Source organism: Macaca thibetana, chromosome 12 (genome assembly GCF_024542745.1).
Source record: "Macaca thibetana thibetana isolate TM-01 chromosome 12, ASM2454274v1, whole genome shotgun sequence".
Classification (NCBI taxonomy): Eukaryota; Metazoa; Chordata; class Mammalia; order Primates; family Cercopithecidae; genus Macaca; species Macaca thibetana.
In genome coordinates, this window is record NC_065589.1 from 57,060,891 (window position 1) to 57,080,003 (window position 19,113).

The 19,113-nt window shown below is 34.9% G+C and overlaps 1 protein-coding gene across 1 annotated transcript in view; it reads right to left on the reverse strand.

The window, feature by feature from the left end:
* FSIP2 (fibrous sheath interacting protein 2) overlaps nt 1–19,113 on the reverse strand; it is a 95,173-nt gene that overhangs the window by 14,756 nt on the left and 61,304 nt on the right. The window contains exons 17-19 of the mRNA XM_050751766.1: nt 9,164–18,603; nt 4,419–4,916; nt 2,989–3,089 (exon numbers count right to left, since the gene is read on the reverse strand). Of these exons, the coding sequence (XP_050607723.1) occupies nt 2,989–3,089; nt 4,419–4,916; nt 9,164–18,603 (10,039 nt within the window). The remainder of the gene's footprint in view (nt 1–2,988; nt 3,090–4,418; nt 4,917–9,163; nt 18,604–19,113) is intronic.

Here is a 19,113-nt window from a genome sequence, read left to right on the forward strand (position 1 = left end):
TTGTAGTTTGTTAAGCTTCTTTTATTTGTGTATGTATGTCTTTCTTCAAATTTAGGAAGTTTCAGCCCTTGTTTCCTCAAATTATCTCTCTGTTTCTTTCTCAATGTCTTCTTCTGGAATTTACATAATGTGTATATTATTCTGCTTGATGGTGTTTCAAAAATCTTTAGGCATTGCTTATTTTTTTTTCAATCATTTTTCCTTTTGGTCTTTAGACTTGGCAACTTCAAATGACTTGCATTCAAGTTCACTGATTGTTTCTTCTGTCTGTCCAAGTTTGCTGTTGAACTTCTCCAATGAATTTTTCAATTCAGTTATTATATTTTTCAGCTCCAGAATTAATTTTTAATTTTTATGAGTACATAATACTTGCACATGTTTATGGGCTACATGTGATGTTTTGATAGAGGTATACAATGTGCAATGATTAAGTCAGGGTAAATGGGGTATCTATCACCTCAAACATTTATTGTTTTTTGTGTTATGTATTAGGAATAGTCCAATTCCTCTCTTTTAGTTATTTTAGAATATACAATAAATTGTTGTTAACTGTAGTTACCCTAATGCACTACCAAAACCAGAATTACTGTCTGGTTCTTTTTTATAATTTTCCTATTAATATTTTAATTTTGTTCATACATATTTTTACTAATTTCCTTAGTTCTTTGTCTACCTACAATTCTTGAACATATTTAGGATAGTTGTCTTGAAGTCTTTGCCATGTAGGTCCAACTGATATGCTTCTTCAGGAACATTTTCTGGGATTTTATTCTTTCCATTTGAATTTCCCCATTTTTTGTATGCTTAGTAATATTTTGTTCAAATATGAGTACTTGAAATAATAAAGAAGCCACCTCTTCTAGCTTTTGCTGATTGGATGTGGAAAATATTTACTAATTAATGAGACTTTGAGCCTTGGAAACAGTCCAAAGTAAAGATTTAGGTTTTTTTCAGATCTTTTCTGAGATTGTAGTTTTCAAGTCTATGTTTGTGCATCCCCAAACTCAGTTTTTCTGGGCCGCTTGTAAATGATTTAATTTCCCAAAGAGTCACTTCCTGCTCCTTCTTAGGAACTTAGATGTTCTGTTGTATCTCTCTCTTCCCATAATTTCTTGCCCAAGGTGTTTATGGTTCTGCAGTCCCTCTGTAGTTTTCATGCATTATGGCACCTATCCACTACTTTCTGTGGTTTCCGGGCTTAGAACCAAACTATGACACCATTGCCTATCTAAGTTCCTACTCAAGTGAAACAAAAATAATTTCTTAAGAAAGCCCATAGATAGGTCAGAACAAGATCTATTCTGTTCTTTCCACCAAAAGGAGGAAACTGGAAATTGGGCTTCTTTCTCTTGACTGTGTTACACCATGCTGGGAGGAAGTTGGATGCAAGAGCAAGTTAAACTTCACAGATTTTTTTAAACTATTTTGAATGTGTTTTTTCCCTTTCGCTCTCCGTTCCTCCTTCCCTTTCTTCACCCCTCTCTCCCTCCCTTCCTTCCCTTTCTTTCATTTTTTGCTTTCCTTCTTCCTTTTGTTTCTTTCTCCTCTCTCTTTCTCTTATACTCTTTTTCCTTTATCTCTCTTTTCTTTCTCTTTCTTTTGTCTTCTCTCTCTGTGTGTCAGAGTCTTGCTCTGTTGCCTAGGCTAAAGTGCAGTGGCAAAATCATAGCTCACTGTAACTTTGAACTCATGAGCTCAAGCAATTCTATCACCTCAGCCTCCTGAGTAGCTAGGACTAGGTGCATATGACCATGCCAGCTAATTTTTTATTATTTTATTTTATTTTAGTAGAGTTAGGGTCTTGCTATGCTGCCCAACCTGACTTCAAACTCCTGGCCTCAAGCAATCTTCATGCCTCGGCCTCCCAAAGTGGTGGGATTACAGGCATAAGCCACCATGAGCAGCCAGCTTTTTCTTGATTGAGTATTCATTTGGTTGCTGCAGACTGTTGTCCAGAGCTGTTATAAAGTTGTGTTAGTCAGATTGTAGTTGCTTATGTTTTCTTTCCATGGGGAAATCAGAACCTTGAGCTTCCTGGTATTATCTTGCTCTAAAATCATTTTTATTTAGTATTATTTATGCCTGTTTTTTACTTCACTAAAATAACCAATAGAGAGGTTCCAACATTTCTAGCTATGTATGTTAAAAATAACCTATTATGCAGGAGAAAAGAGACAATGGTGGGCCAAAAACAGATGTCCCAAAATAAGGCCATGTCAAAAAAAAAAATACAATTCCAGCATGCTGAGTGAAAAAAAAGTCACTAGATTTTTCTGTGTATAACATGAGTACTTCTCCCCAGATTAAAAACAAAGTTCTCTCTTCCAAGTTGTGTATAATTTTATAAATGCAAGCACAGATTTAGATATTTTCACTATTCTTGATGGAGTTGTGAGATTTCAAGTCTATAGTGCACTTTGTTCCTCTCTGTCCCCTATCACTTTTACAGTCCATACTTTGCCTTTAGTGTCATCCAAACTTGGATTGTCTTTCACTTGTTTAAATGCTATCCATTCTTAAAGAGCCATGTCAAACTCCAGTGCTTTCTACGATTTATCTCTGAATGCTAAAACTTATATTTCTTTCTCATTCCTTTGGATTTTTCTTATAGGCAATGACAATAGCTTTCTTAAGAGAGCTAAGCATGAACACTTTTGTAGTCATACTGCATATTTCATTTCTGGGCCATTATCTCTCTCTCAGGTTAGAAAATACCCTAATACATTAGCAAATAGTTTATATAAGACACTGATACACTAGAAACTGGTTTCAAAACTAGGACATAGAGGCCAGGTATCTAAAAATGGAGGAGCAGATAGCAAGAAGTGGCTTTGGAATTATTCACAGTAGGGTGCCAGGGAAGGGAAGCAGTGGGGGAAGGTCTGAAGCTAAATACTTGCTCAATTACAGTTTTGCCAGGGGCCCCATTCTACTCATAAGCTCTACTTTATCAGATTTCTATATTTCTACTGCTTTAATTTCATATACCCAGTAGATGAAATGAGATCTTCTTGGTTGTATGAAGATGAACTCATAATTCTGTGTATGAAGTAATGTGTTGGTTCAGTAACAAGATTCTTTTCTTCTTTCTGGAAAAGGACAAATCAACTATTACACTAAATGGAGTTTGAAATATACTTTCTTACCTTATGGTATTTTTTTGCAGTATAATCTACATTTTAATGGAAAAAAGTTCCAGAGATTAGTTAAAAGATGGGTGAGGCCTATAATTCTAATTAAAAAGTGTCTTCCAATATAATTAACTTGAAATAGTTCAGTGAAGATTACCTATATTATGACATTAGATTTTGAACAAATTTTAAACATAAACCTATGTTTAAACAATGTTTAAAGAGTCAAATTTTCTTCTAAACTTTAAAAATATTTTAAGTCATATATTACTGAGTTCAAAAAGAGGAAGAACACAGATACAACTCTGGTCAATCAGGTACCTTGCCAGGTCAATCATCTTAGCACATACTTTGATCCATTTGTCGCAAAGTCATGCGGCTTCTGAATGGAGCAGTTATATTTATGTTATTTTCTGTGGTTCATCTAAGCTTTTGTGTTAACCTTAGAATCACACCAAATGGATAATCAAGAGAATGGCCTCATCAGAAAATCAAAAGTTGTACATTCTCCAAAAACATGTTATGGTATAGAATTTCATGTACCCAGGAGATGAAATTAATTAAACTTAATTCTAAAATTAATTAGAATTACAGGGCTCATCCATCTTTCAACTAATCTCTGAAACATTTTTCCATTAAAATGTAGATTATACTGCAGGACCAAACTTAAAAGGTCACTGAGACTCAGACCATCATTTGAGAGTTTGGAGCCAGCAACAAGAGATGTTCACCATGCTGATAGCAGAGTTTATGGGCTAAATATAAGGGTGATATTTAAAATACATGAATTAACTTGTTAAGGTTGGATAAGTTGGTTATATAACTTACCAAAAGGTCACCTAGCTACTAAGAGTTGGGATTCAAACCCAAACAATCTGAATTTCCATGCATCTTATTTTCTTCCTCCTACCTCAGCCAGTCTTCTGGTGCTATTTTAGTAGCATTGGGCTCTCCACACAAAATGTTCAATGATTATTTACCAACCAAAATACAAAAGGGTGGAAACCAACTGTTTTTAATAATTAACTTACATTTTTCTTAACTGGTTTCCATTTTCTCTTTTCTTTGGGGTTCTAATTAATCTGGTTTTTCCCCTATTATCTGCTTTCCCACAGTTGAGTTTCATAGCTGCATCTGGTAATAATTTCCCTTATTTTGTAAATATCACCGGGCTTGAGATTGAATTCATTTTAGCATTCTTTTCTGACTAATCAAGGTACATTCTTGGACCAGATTTATGAAGCTGTCTCTCCTTTCTAGTCACTAACAGTCATGCTTCTCACTTACCTTACACTGGGGTTTTTCCTTCCAAGATGAAGAGGCTGTTTCAGGCATTGTCTTTGGTGTGGCCATGTCAAGCTCAGCACCAGCTCTTTTAACATGCATCTCCTTGGATTCTATTACCTGATTTGAGATTACTTCAGTACTTTCAATATTTGCACTGGCTATGGTCTGACAACATTTACTTAGTGACAAAAATTTTTTCAGGCTGCCCGTGCTTAGTGTTGACCTAGGAGAAACTTTGCTTTGTACTGGCTTCTTGACTTCTTTCACTTGATCTTCAAATACTTCAATGCCTTCTTCTTTTGCAAAAGTCTCTCCTAAAACAACTTCCTTTTCATCAGAATCTGGTTCCTCTTTTACGTGATTTTCCAAATACATTTGATCAATATCATGAGCTACTAATCGAACAATAAGATCATTTTTACTTTGAACATCTCTTAAGAGCTCCACCTTTGTAATATCAGGCTTTCTTATATTCTGAAATGAATTTCTGGCAACGGCCTGAAATTAAAAGTATAGCAAATATTAAAAATAAATGCCTAAATCACTTTCCTGTAGTTCGATTATGATGTAGCTATTTTCTTATAATTTCTAGTTTCGATTTAAGTAATATCTTCAAATATCGCTTAATTATATATTAGCAATATTTTTAAAATAAATAAAGACACATAACAAAACATATTTGTTGGCATGCCATTTTTCTTATTAAGGTATTTATTACATACCTTAATCTAATATAACTTTCCAAAAGTCAGAGCAAGGTCTAGCATAATTAATTTAATTACTTCCTCTTTATCATTTATCTTGAAAGTTTTGTGACAGAAGTAGACAGGATAACCTATTTTCCAAAATCCTAAGTAAGGAATTATAGAGAAATCTAAATATACATATTTTCAAGAAAAAAAAGGGCAACATATTCACTGATCTTGATTTTCAAAAGTAATGAATAACCCAAATAATGGTTTTAAAATTTTTACTCCCTATTCCTCCACTTTTTATCTTTTGGGCATATTTTCCAAAAGATTCTTCAAAATATAAATCTTCATTTCTTCTCACTTCCTCAGTTAAATCTCAGTTTCCACTGTCAATGTTAAAGACAGATCAAAGAAAAGACAATTATAATTAAATGACAGAATTTTCCCATTTCTCTAGCTTTTGACCACTCCACAGAATCTCAAAATTAAGTTAATAATATTAGCTCTCAACCTCCCTTTGTAATAGCATAAACCAGTTTTTCAGATAATGGTGCCTCAAAGGAATATCCATAGAAACAAAATACCAGAAGAACCTCTTTAAAACATTTTTAAAAATCAATTTTGATTATCTGTGCTATTGGAGGAAAACAGTGGTTTAGAAAATCCAAAATCATTTTATATGGCTTTGGGATATATTACTACAAATGGTTTTAGTATGCATATGTCTGGTGTGTGAAGAATCTATGGTACCTTAAAACAGAGAATTAAGTCTTGAGGCAGAACCAACAAGAGTCTAGGGTTTCTAACCTATCTTTCTTTCTCTTCACTGCTGTGTCCTTTTGTTGAAGATAGATAACATTGGTAGCCAGATTGGTGCCAATTACATGCCTTAACTGAGTTCCCCATGTCTTGTTCTTTATTGTTTTATTTTTAGGATGGCTTATTTTTAGGATACAATGGGGGTATAGGCATTGGGCAAACATTCATGTTTGAAAAGGGAGAAATTCGCCTGATAGAAGGGGCTACAGGCCTCATGCAAATCCAAAACCTAGTAGTGCAATCATTATATTTTAAAGCTCCAAAATAATTTCCTTAGACTGTATGTCCCACATCTAGGGCACCGTGATGGAAGAGGTAGGACTCTCAAGGCCTTGGGCAGTCCTGCCCCTGTGGTTTTTGCAGCACTGGTGGATACTCTTAGAGGTTGCTGAGTGCCTGAGGCTTTTCCACGCTGAGGGTGCAAGATGCCAGTGGATCTACCACTCTGAGGTCTGCAGAATGCAGACTCACTTCCAACAACTGAACGAAGCAGTGCCCCAGTGGAGACTCTGTGTGGGATCTCCAACCTTAACATGCCCCCTCTGCACGCCCTGGTAGAAGTTCTCTGTAAGGGCTCCACTCCTGCAGCAGGCTTCTGCCGGGGCATGCAGGTTTTTCTGCACACCCTCTGAAATCTAGGCAGAGGCTGAGAAGCCTCATTTACTCTTGGATTCTGTGTGCCTATAGGCTTAACACCACATAGAAACCACCAAGGCTATGGCTTGCAGCCCAAGCTGTAACTGGGCCCCTTTGAGCCACAGCTGGAAAAGTAGCTGTGGGGATGTGAGGAATGTTGTTCTGAGGTTGCAGAGCCCATGAAACCATTCTTCCCGCCTAGGCCTCTGGAACTGAAATCAAACAGATTGCAGTGAGGATCTCTGAAATGCCTTTGAAGTCTTTTCTCCATTGTCTTGAATATTAGCACTTAGCTCTCTTTCAGTTTTGGAAATTTCTCTAACAACTGGTAGTTTTACAGCCATCTTGAATTTCTCTCTCAAAAAACAAACAAACAAACAAACAAAAAATCTTTTTTTTTTTCTCTGCCACATGGCCAGGCTGATTTTTTTTATTTTTATTTTTATTTTTTGAGGTGGAGTCTTGCTGGAGTCCAGCAAGAGTGCAGTGGCATGATCTCGGCTCACTGCAACCTCTGCCTCCCAGGTTCAAGTGATTCTCATGCCTCAGCCTCTGAAGTAGCTGGGACTACAAGTGTGTGCCATCATGCACAGGTAATTTTTGTATTTTTAGTGGAGATGGAGTTGGAGATCATGTTGGCCAGACTCGTCTCAAACTCCTGACCTCAAGTGCCCCACCCACCTCGGCCTCCCAAAGTGCTGGGATAACACGTGTGAGCCACCACACTCAGCCAATTTTCCAAACTTTTATGCTCTGCTTCCCTTTTAAATATAAATTCCGAATTTAAGTCATTTATTTCCTCCTGCATCTGAGAATACGCTGTTAGAAGCAGCCAGATCACATCTTGAATGTTTCATTTATGAGAAATTTCTTCTGCCAGCTATCCTAGGTCATCACTCACATGTTCAAACTCCACAGAACTCTAGGGCATGGACACAATGCACCCAAGTTTTTTGCTAAGGCATAACAAAAGTGACCTTTGCTCTAGTTTCCAGTAAATTCCTCATTTCCATCTGAGACCTCATCAGCCTGGACTTCATTGTCCATTGTCTGTTAACCAGTTCCAAAGTTGCTTCCATATCTGCAGGTATTTTTTACAGTAATGCCCCACTCCTTAGAACCAATTTTCTGTGTAAGGCCATTCTTCCACTGCTATAAAGAAATTCCTAAGAGTAGGTAATTTATTTAAAAAAGAGGTTTAACTGGCTCATGGTTCTGTATGCTTTACAGGAAGCATAGTGGCATCTGTTTTTGGGAAGGCCTGAGGAAGCTTCCGATCATGATTGAAAGCAAAATAAGAGCAGACACATCACATGATGAAGGCAGGAGGAAAATAATGTGTATGTGTTGGGCAGGGTGCAGGGGGGTGCCACACACTTTTAAATGACCAGATCTTGCAAGAACTCACTGCTGCAAAGACAGCACTAAGCCATGAAGGGTCTGTCCCCATGACCCAGACACCTTCCACCAGGATCCACCTCCAGCATTGGAGATTACAATCCAACACGAGATTTGGGCAGGGATAAATATCAAACTATATCAGGGTGTGAAAACTTAAAGCATTAATTAACATATTTACTAGCCTTGAGATTCAGTTTAGTGGGTTGCAGAAGAGTGCTGAAAAAATTTACTCTAAGCTTATGCTCCAGGAAGCATGGTTCTATAAAATTTTGGTAATTTTCCAGGCTATGGACTACATGCCTAAGCATACTCAGCACTCTCACAAATGCATACTATCAGTTAAAGGGATTTTAATAAAAATCAAAATGTCTGATAGATCAGTGCAACCTTTCTGTTGGCGAGACAAATCTTTTGTCCTCAGTAGTAGTTTCCTTGTAATAAGGACATTATTTTTGGCATTTTAAATTCCCAGTTAAAATATTTGGGGACTGCGTATGGGGTGACAGGACAGAGTTAGGTCTAGAGCAATAGGAGAGAGGCTCATAAAAATAGCAGCAATACTACAGCTGGGTTTAGAAAATACAAGTGTGTAAGTGGAAAGAAAATGGATACATCTTGAGAGGCCAGGGCAAATGGGAAAGGCTAACATAATTGAAGTAAAATAGAACAAATGTAATCTAAGAGTCTGCAGTCTAATGTCTGCCGATGAATGTTACTAAAAGAAAATGAGTACTACTCTGGTGCTTTAAATTTGAAAATTAAAACTATTTTAGATTGTTCCATATATCCTGATCTTCTTTTAACTGACCTGCTTGAACACCTTTAGATATCCATAACGAACTAAGGAACTACACAAGTTTGCTGCTTTTAAATATTTAAATGACAATTATAACTTCTTTCAGTCTGGTTTTACTGTGAAGGGTATGTGCTTATAATCTCATTCTTAAAAAGAAAAATTCAAAAGGATTGTCTTAGGAAAACTAGTTTGAGACTTTTAGAGTGAGCCACAGAACTAACATGACAAATCCTAGTGAATAATATGACTGTATGGATGAACTGATGCAACCAATTCTCCTATTGGGCTGAGCAACAGCAACAACAATGAATGCATTTTCATATACTTATTTGAGGAAAGAAATCACAGAAGAACCATGTCTCACTATTCACTCATTTTCATGCCATTGCTTTTGCACTTACCTCTAATGGTTTTACATCCAGTCTTCCAGTCTTATCCAATGAGGGACGTCTTTCTCTCTTTTTCTTTTCTAAATTAGGTGCTTCTGAGGAGTAATTTCTCCCACTTATTGATGCTCTTCTCAGTTCTGCTATGCTACGTCCAGTTACTTGCAAACACTCCTGCTTAAGCTTCTCAAGAGGTTGAGTTTTTATAGAAATAACTGCTAAGTGTTCTGAAATAATTTTTGGATCTATTTTGACTGGTTTTTTTCCAACATGTGGAACTATTTTAATTGAAGATTCCTCTTCAGATAAATTTTGATCTAACTTTTCTTGCTCTAATTCAGGAATCACATTAACAGCATGTTCTTGGGCCTTTCGAACAATTCTATTAATGTCTAGCTCTCCAGAGAGATCAGCATTTGAAATTGTTGAGCTAATTGTATCTAACGGAAAACTTGAAACTCCATCAATAATTAAACTAGCCACTTTTTTAGGAAAGGCTGTGTTTGTATCTTTTATATCATAATAAAGCTGTTTGTTGGTTCCTGATTGTTGCAGTATGTTGCTATAAACAGAATCAACAACCTGATAAATCATTTCTCTACTTTCTGGCTTTAAACAGTGCTCTTCAGGATCAGAAGTTATTAGACTAATGCTATTTCTGGAAATTTCAGTTGTTACCGATTTTGATAGTTGAGATGCAATTTTATTTAACTCAGGCTTTGATAAGTTCTTTTCATCTTTGCTTGAGGAACCTGGCAACCTTACTAGTTTAGCCAAGAACAAGGCCAACACCTCTTCTAAAAGTTTGGCATCTAATGTCAAACCTTTTCTAGGTGAAGACTTTTCCTTAGACTTAAGTTCATCAATAATTTTGATCACTTTTTCCATAATTTTGACAGCTTCCAGAACTAATTCTGAATTTGATACTTCTTCCTCTACTTGAGGTTGAAATTCAGAATTGGAAATTGCATTCACCATTAAAAAGCCTATTGTATCAGAGAGGACATTGCTTTTACCCATTAAATCTTTAAATATAGAAGTATAAGAGCCAGAGTGCTTTAAAACACTGGTATAAATATAATTAACTATGTTTTCAATAGTTGCATTATCAGCTACAGGCACAGTAGGTGATTTCTTGGTGGGTGGTACAAGTTTAATCTTACTTTTGGAGATAAATTCTTGGACTGAATTTAGTACTTTTGAAGTTATTTTTTGCATATCAGTTTCTAGAGATTTGGTTCTTTCTTTATGCACTTTTGGAAATATAGATAAAAGCTTTGATAAAAATTTCACAGCAATTTCTTCTATTATGTTGTAAGACAGCTTATGAGCATGTGATGGTTTAGGTAGGGGCACATCAGTAGTTTGGAAAACATCTTTAAGGATCTTTTCAACAATGTTTTCGACTTCCACACACTGATGTGGAGTTAGCTCTCCACAAAAATAGCTCTGCAACTGATTGCTAGCCACTTCTTGTAGAACCAAGTCAACTATGTTTTCTGAAAGGATTTTGCATCCACTGATTACACAATTTTGTATAATCTCTTGTGATCCAAACTGTGGCAAGAGATTATTATAAACAGACTGAACAACTAATTGAATAATTTCATCATCATCAGATTGTAAGGTTTCTACATATTGTATAGTCATATATTTATCTTGGGAGATCTCTGTTGCAACTGCACTTACTAACTTCACTTGAAGGAAATTTAGTTCTGTGAACAAATTGTCCTCAGGTTCTTTTGTTTTAGTGCTGGATATTGTTGAGAAAATTTTGGATAAAAGAGCAGAAATCACATTCTCTAAAAATTTATGAGGTAACATTATTGTATATGGTGATGAAGTTTGACATTCTTTGCTGGCTGTTTGGGCCAACTTTTGGACCTCTTTAACAACATCCTTAGATTCCAGAGGCAAACATGCTGAAACTGAAACCTCATCACAAAATATCAAGTTAACCTGATGCTGGAAAATTTCATTTATCACTGCACCAGTTAGTCGTCTTGCTAAATTTTCTCCATTACTGTTTATATTCTTACAAATAGAGTCTTGAGATCCATATTCATTTAAAATATTACAAACAGAAGAGTGAACAACTTTATTGACCAATGTTTTGTCAGTTGATGGTATCTTATCTGAAGAAGGTTTTCTTGTCATTTTATGCATAGGTGGCATTTTATCTGCAGATTTTATCTTAATGCTGGATGGTGCTTCATCTGTAGTTGTCTCTTTATACCTGGGAGGTACTTGAGGAACTGAAGACACTTTACCCACAGGGAACTGATTTCCCTTATCTGGCCTGAAAACCTTAATTTGAGCATCTGAAAACTCCTTTAACAGTGAATTGATGAGTTTCATAGCAGTGTCATAGAGTTTAGCTTGATTTTGCTTATCACTAACTTTTTGACATCTATCTTGTATTTGTGTTTCTGGTATAGAAGAAAAGATCAATTTTTTCACCATCTCAGTAATAACATCTTCTAAAAACTTAGCGGGAAAAATTCCAGGTTTACTCTCTGGTTGGTTTTGAGAATTGTCTGGTTTACTGGGTTCACTTTTAATCTCCTCTCTTACTTTCTCTTTTTCTCTCTCTTCCTCTTCTTTTTCTTTGGCAGGGACATTTTCGTTAGTTGAGGAGGATAATTCTTTTGTTGTAACAGACTGTGCTGAATCCCTGCCAATCTCTTGAATTACATTTAATACATTATCACCTGGGGGCCTTCGGTCGTAACTGAGTTTTGAATAATATGCTGGTTCTGGAGAAGAAGATAGTTCTAAAACATCTTCATAAATATTATCAGTGACATTTTGAACATATTCATAATCTGAGTGGTGTTCCTCATCCCTACCTGTTTGTGTTGGAGAGTCTCTTCTCCCCTCACTGATTGATGTTTGAGTTCTTATTTCCAAAATCTCTGTTTTAGTCCCTAGATTTTTCTTGGACTTCGAGGAGGGTAACTGAAAGAGCTTGTCATCTTTTTTGAATGATCTTTCTCTTGCATTGTCAATCTTCTTTTTATAGCCTATTTCAGAATCTGATTCAAGTACTTCCTTCTCATATTCTGTATCATCAATTATTAATGAAAAATGTGTGTGTACCTCATGATCTTTCCCTTTTTTATCTCTTGGAATTAAATTTATTTCCTTCTCAATTTCTTTATTAAATGTTTCACTCAAATTTAGCTCCTGAGTATCTTTACTTTTCACAGTGGTAGTTGAAGAAGTAACTTTTGATACATTCTCACTGTGTTTCTGAGTACAAATTCCCACTTTATTTTCATCCACTTTCTTTTCATTTGTCACACTTGTAGCCAACCCTGATGTCAGGTTAATTATGCTGCTTTTCATAATTGCATTTATAGAGCTAAGTACTGGATTTTGGATGTCACCTTTTTTCATTGATGTGTCCTTGGTTTTAAAACTTTTATTTCTACTCACTGTGCCTCTATTTATTTCCAAAGTGTTCATTGTGTTTCTGCAGTCTGAGGTGGAAGAAGTATCTTTATATGATTGATCTGGTAAAGAAAGTTGGTTCTCTTTTGCACATCTGCTTATTTGTGTAAAGGTGTTTTGTAGTAGGTGTTGAACCCTTTGGGTGATATTATCTGGATTTAGAAATGAAAAGAAGGTGGAAGACCAGTCTCCTGAAAAAAGTGGTTGAATCTTGAATGCAGACATTGCCTTCTGGGTTAGAGCAGCAATCATCCCTATAGCAATGTTACTTTCATCACCTTTTTGAATATCATTAGATGTGCATTTTTCTATGAACTGATCATATACAAAATTGGATATTTTATCAACTGTCTCTTTATCAATTGCTGGAAAAGAAAATATTTTTTCAGCATTTGGTAAAACTTTAATTTCATTTTTCATAAATTCCCTTATCAGAGAATTTGCAAGTTTTAGAGCCAAGCCCGTAATATCTAGCTCTGTTATTTCATTTTTCTTAGAATCTTCAGTAATAATGGGGAGAGAACAAAATTTGTGAACAAGGTCAACGATTATGTCTTCCAAAAATGTAGCTGAATATAGAGAAGGCTGTGTCTTTTCTTTACCAGATTTAGCAAGTTTGGAGACATGGTCATAATCAGATAAGTCACTGAAAGATGATTCTTCACCATGTAAAAATGGATGTAAATGATGATACATGATTTCTTTCATAATAAAACCAGCTAATTTACTGAGGAATGAGCGTCCTTTTTTGTCTGCATCTTTTTGTACTTCAGCTTGGAATTCAGATGTTTTCAAAATATTATTACATATGGAGTCAACGAAATTTTCAGTAGGTTCTAACTTCATACTTTCTGCATTATCTTCTGCCATGGAAAGTCGAATCTCATGTTCAGAAATTTCTTTTATAATTTCATCAGTCAATTTTGAAGCTATGTTCACAAATTCATCATCTGGTGGAAGCTCTTTCTCTTTTAGTTCATTTTCAGTGTGAGTTGAAGGGTTGACATGCGCTAGAAGCCTGTAAATCATATCTTCTAAAAGAGAACGAGGCAACACAGTAATATATGATGGCAAGGCATGGCTATCCTTTGTGATTATGTTAAGCACATTTCTGATGATATTATCAGCTTGGGGGTATGAATAAGAAGAAGACTCTAATTCTCCTGCAACTAATGACTGCACTTGATAATCATATATTTCTTCCAATAGCAAATAATATATTTTCCTACCAAAACATATTGTGTCACTTTGTATAACCCTATGTATTTGAATCAGAGACTTATATTGATCTAATACTTTTCCATATACAGAGTTGACTATTTTTTGAACCATTTCTCTATATCTTTCTGAGAAACACAAATTTTCATCAAAGTTATCTGCAACTAAAATCTCTGATGTGGTGAACTCCTGAACAATTGAATTTACCAATGTTGTAACAATCCTGGCAAGTTTTGGTTTTGCTCTATCTGGGTTTTCAGTAACCAACATATTACGTGAAAATGCATAAAGAATTTTGCATAAGAGCTCAGAAATTACTTCCTCCAAAAAGACAGATGAGTTGACAATAAAAGATAATTCTCTTTGTTTAGGATCTATTGCTTTCGATTTATAAGTTTGATCAACTGCAGCCAAAAGGAGAGTTTCATCTTCAGATAAAAATGATTGAATATGATGGTTAAAGATTTCTTTTATTATAAAACTTGCTATTTTTGGAACAGGTATGTCACTTATGCTCTTCTTGTCTTTTGTAATGGACTGGTATATATTTGAATGAGAAAGATCAGCATAAATGGAATCCACCATAGACTGGATATCTTTTGCTGAAATCATACTCTGTTTTTTATTCCCATATTTAATAATACATATTTCATGTTTTGAAATTATTGACATAATTTCATTTATCAGTTTTATCACTGTATTGCTTAAGTCTGATTTAGTAGTATCTGACTGCTCTGCACTGGTGTTCAATGGACTGATCTGAGATGTAAGCTGAGTAACTATTTTTTCCAAATGACTATGTGATAACATAGTGGTATACATTGTTGAAGCTTGTCTTTTGAATCTTGATTTACTTATATCATACTGAACTCTTTTTATTAAAACATTTGCACTGAGTTTGGAATATGACTTAAAAGGTAGATTTGCTATAAGATCTGGGTGAATTTGGAAATCAAAAATTTCAGCCAGGATGACATTAGTTATTCTTGCAGCCAATGTCTTTGTGTCATTTAGAAAATCTTTATTGGGCACTACTTCCATTTCATATTCTTGCAAAACTTTGCTATACACCATGTCAACAATTGTTTTGACTACATCCCTCTCCACTGGAGGTAAACACAATCTTTCCTCAGTATTATCTATAATGCTAACTTGGGCTTTTGAGAATTCCCCTATAATCAAATGTATGAGTTCTTCAGCTTTCTCAAACAGTTCATCTTCTGAATCTCTTGTGGATTTTGTTTGTACAATGCCTACTAACCTGTGGAATATTTTTCTTAAAACCCCAGAGATTACATCTTCCAAGAATGTTGAAGAGTAAACACTGGTATAAAATAACTTCCTTCTCTCATCATCAAAATATGTGTCTGATGAAGATAATGATTTTCCATTCACAAATGGCTGAAGATGTTTTTGACAGATATGTTTAATGATGAAACCTGCTATTCTATCGATAAGAACATCATTACTGCTTACGATATTTTGCACAGCTGATTCTTGAGAACCAGAGGTTTGCACAACATTTTCAAATACTGAATCAACAAGGTGCTGAATATCATCTTCTGAATAAATAAACTTGGTTTCTTCTTCCTCTTTTGAAAATCGAATTTCATGTTGGGAAATTTTCATCCTAATATCACTAATTAGGTTTGAAGCAATGTCATTGAAATTCACTCTTGATATATCTTTTTGGGTTTCTCTGTTTAGAACCAGGCTAGATGCAGAAGAAAATAATTTAGATAATAGTACTCTGATCATATCTTCTAAAAATGTGTAGGGCAGCAAGGTGTTATATAGAGGTACACTCTGGCTTGGCTCAGTAGATTTACTGATATTACTAAGGATGTCCTGAGCAATATTCTCAGCCACTGAATTGGAATAGGTAGAAGCTGACAAATCCCCAGAAAACAGTGGATGAAGAAGGTAATCTGAAATAGCTGCTACAATTAAATTGGTAATATTTTCCACAAAAGTGCCACTATCTTCAGACTCTTTATCAACAGCAAAGTCTAGCCCATGCTGCTTTAAAGCATTTCTATAAACTGTGGTGACAAGTTCATCCACAATATCTGTATTGAAAGAAGAGAAAGACTGTTCTTTGTCATCATAAAGAATGTGAATTTTAGCTCTATTGAAATGCTTATTTATGGAGTTTACTATTCTTTGGGTCATGTTTTTCAACTCAATTTCAGTGTTATGTTTTGGGCTGAAAATCTTTGACAAAAGTCTGGCAACAATCTCCCTTACAAATGAATCAGGGTGAATATCTAAGGGTGATTGCTTCTGAGGTCTGTGTGACTCTATCACTTCACTCAGAACCTGTTTAACAATAGTAGACACTGGATCCAGTGGAGTCCCTGGATGACATAAAACCTCTCCACTCAAAAATGGTTGAAGATGATTTTCGATAATCTCTTGGATGATACAGCTGGCTATTTGGTCAACCATAATTGGGCTTCGGCTTACCATACTTTTTTGTATTGAAACAAGAGAGTCAGACATTTGTAAAATATTACAATAAACAGAATCCACCATCTTTTGGAGGTTTTTTCCAGTATATAGATATTGTTTATCATATATAGTGAAACAGATTTTATGTTTTGAAATGGCTGACATAACCTTATCTATTATACAAGTGGACATTTCATTAAAATCAGAACTCATTAAATATTTTTTTCCTAAAGAGGAACATGTAATGGGTGGAGGAATTAGCTGAGATAAAAGCCTTCTTATGACATCTTCTAAAAATGAATGTGATAACATGGTACTATAGTCTGATGAAGACCTGGGTAGAGAAGTAAATTCTGTTAGGTTACTTTGAAGCTTTTGCAATATAATTTCAGGTTTGAGAGGGTAATATGAATGGGGTATGAGATATTCCCTGAAGCAAGATGGCAGTTTGTAGTCTAAAATCTCTAACAATATGCCATTTGTTATTTGTTCTGCTACTGAGGCATTGTCGTACACCAGATTATTACCACAGATCATTTTTAATTCATACTGCTGTAAAACATCATAATAAACTGAGTCAACAATTTTGCTAACTGTTTCTGTATGAACTGTTGGAAAACACAGCCTTTCTTCAGCATTCCGTAGAACGGTGACTTGAGCATTATTAAATTCATTCACTACACTGTTGACAAGTAATATATTCATCTCATTGAGCCAGGACACAGTGATGTTTTTATTTTTGCCCCACAATGACATAGAGAGATTAAAAAACAATTCTGAAATTATTCCTTCCAAAAATGTGGCTGAATAAACACCAGCATATATACCTTCCTGATGTAGCTTATTATGAATGGCTACCTTATCCATTTCCTTTGTTCTCTGTTTTTCAAGAGGTGACACAGAAGAGGATTTTACTGCACAATGCTTGTCAAATGGTGCTTGTATTTTGGAGCTAACCACACTGGGATTATTCATGGATACTGTCAAAGAATTATTGTCATAGCTACTGAGTCCTAAAGAACTTTCATTTTGTCCTAATTCTATTAATTCTGGCTTTCTTGCTTTTGTGAAACTGGACTGTATTTCTCTTGTTCTATAGTTCAGATACTCATTTGCAAAAGGTAGACTTTCTGGAGCTTGTTGTATACTGTGAGATAACTTGTCCATCAATGATTTAACCAAGCTGTGGGAAATAATAGTAAGCATAGAGTCTGATGACAATAAGTCTTGATCAATTTCTGCCACATTCTCCAAAAGTTCTGACATGTAATCTACTTGAAGGCATTCATGGTCCATTCCTCCCTTATGATAATCAGATTTTCCATCTTCTACACTTTGAAGCATTTTTAAAAGTTGACATTCTTCTTCTGATGTTTCCTCTGAAACAGACCCTTTATCAAGAAAAGCAGTGCTTGTGCATTCTTCCAAAAGCATTCTGATAAGTTTCTCACATACAACATTGAGAAGAAAAACTGATTTTGAGGAGAGCTGTAGGTTATTGCTAAGTATGCTAGTAGGTTGTTCATTATTTGAGGAGTAGAAAAATGTTCTTTGTATTTTACCAGAATCCATACCCCTATCTAGGCATTCATCTGGTGAAAATAAATCTGAAACAATATTAAAAACTTTATTGACTACTTCTTTGGATTCACTTGTTTTTAGGTTACCAACCAGGCTGTTTAACTTATATGTAAGATAACTTAATTTATTTTTTTGAAAAGGTTGATCAATTTGTTGAGTAGAGAATTGCCAGTCTCTGGGGCCTTCCTGTCTATTGATTTTGTTGCAAACGGATACACTATTATTGCTATGCATAGAAAATGATTTGTTTCTTTCATTGCTTTCAAAGTGATAATCTATTTCTATTTCTTTGGACAGTACATGAATCACTCCTACTAAGAGATCCTGAAAGAGGTCATCAAAGCCACCAGAAACTATTCCTGGACAGTAAATGTATTTTGTTGGTATGGAAACCATTTTCTGTGCAATGTCAGCCTGTATAATTTTATTATTAAAAAGAATTTTAATAATGATTTCAGAAATACATAAAGCAAGTTCTCCAATGGAAATTGACCTGCTCTCAAATACTTGAGAATGAATTGAAATAATCTTGCTAAATGTTGCTTCTTGAATTTCCCATGCTTTCTCTTTTTCTCTACCCTTTTTGGTGCCATCAGAAATGCTTGAAGTTAAATGGTAAAGTACTGACTCAGTGAGATGTTCACAACATTGATAAATTGAAGAATCATTGTATATGTTTCTTAGGAGCTGTTTTGATTCATATTTTTTCCTTGACCATGTAGAAACAGCAGACATCTCTTCTTCACTAAAAACTTAAAAAAGAAAACATTGTAATTTTAGCATGGATTAAAGAAAAGATAGAAAATTTGATGTATTTGTAATTATTATTTACATATATATTTCACCCTTTGAGCAACTCACTAAAGAAAAATCTAGAAAAAAAAAGAAATTAGATTTTCCTTAAACATTTATTTATCACCTGTAGAATCTTAATTTTAGCCAGTAAGTTAAGAAAATAGCACCCCAAAATTCAATCCTTTAGGTCAAATGCTGATGTCTGCCTTGGTTGGATGGTTATGAACTCTAAGAAGTTGGAAAGCTTGGGGCAGAGAAATAATTTCCAGGTTTAGCGATGCATCCTACCATGTCTCCAGTGATATCTAGAGGTGCCATATAATTATTTTAAAATATCTTTAGACAAAACATTTAATGTTATGCTATGTTTTACTTTTAGGACATTAAGGAGTTGTGTTGCAGTATCAAGTTGACTAAAATAAAAATGTGGCAACTCCAGAAAAGCTAGTAATAGATTGCAATAGCAG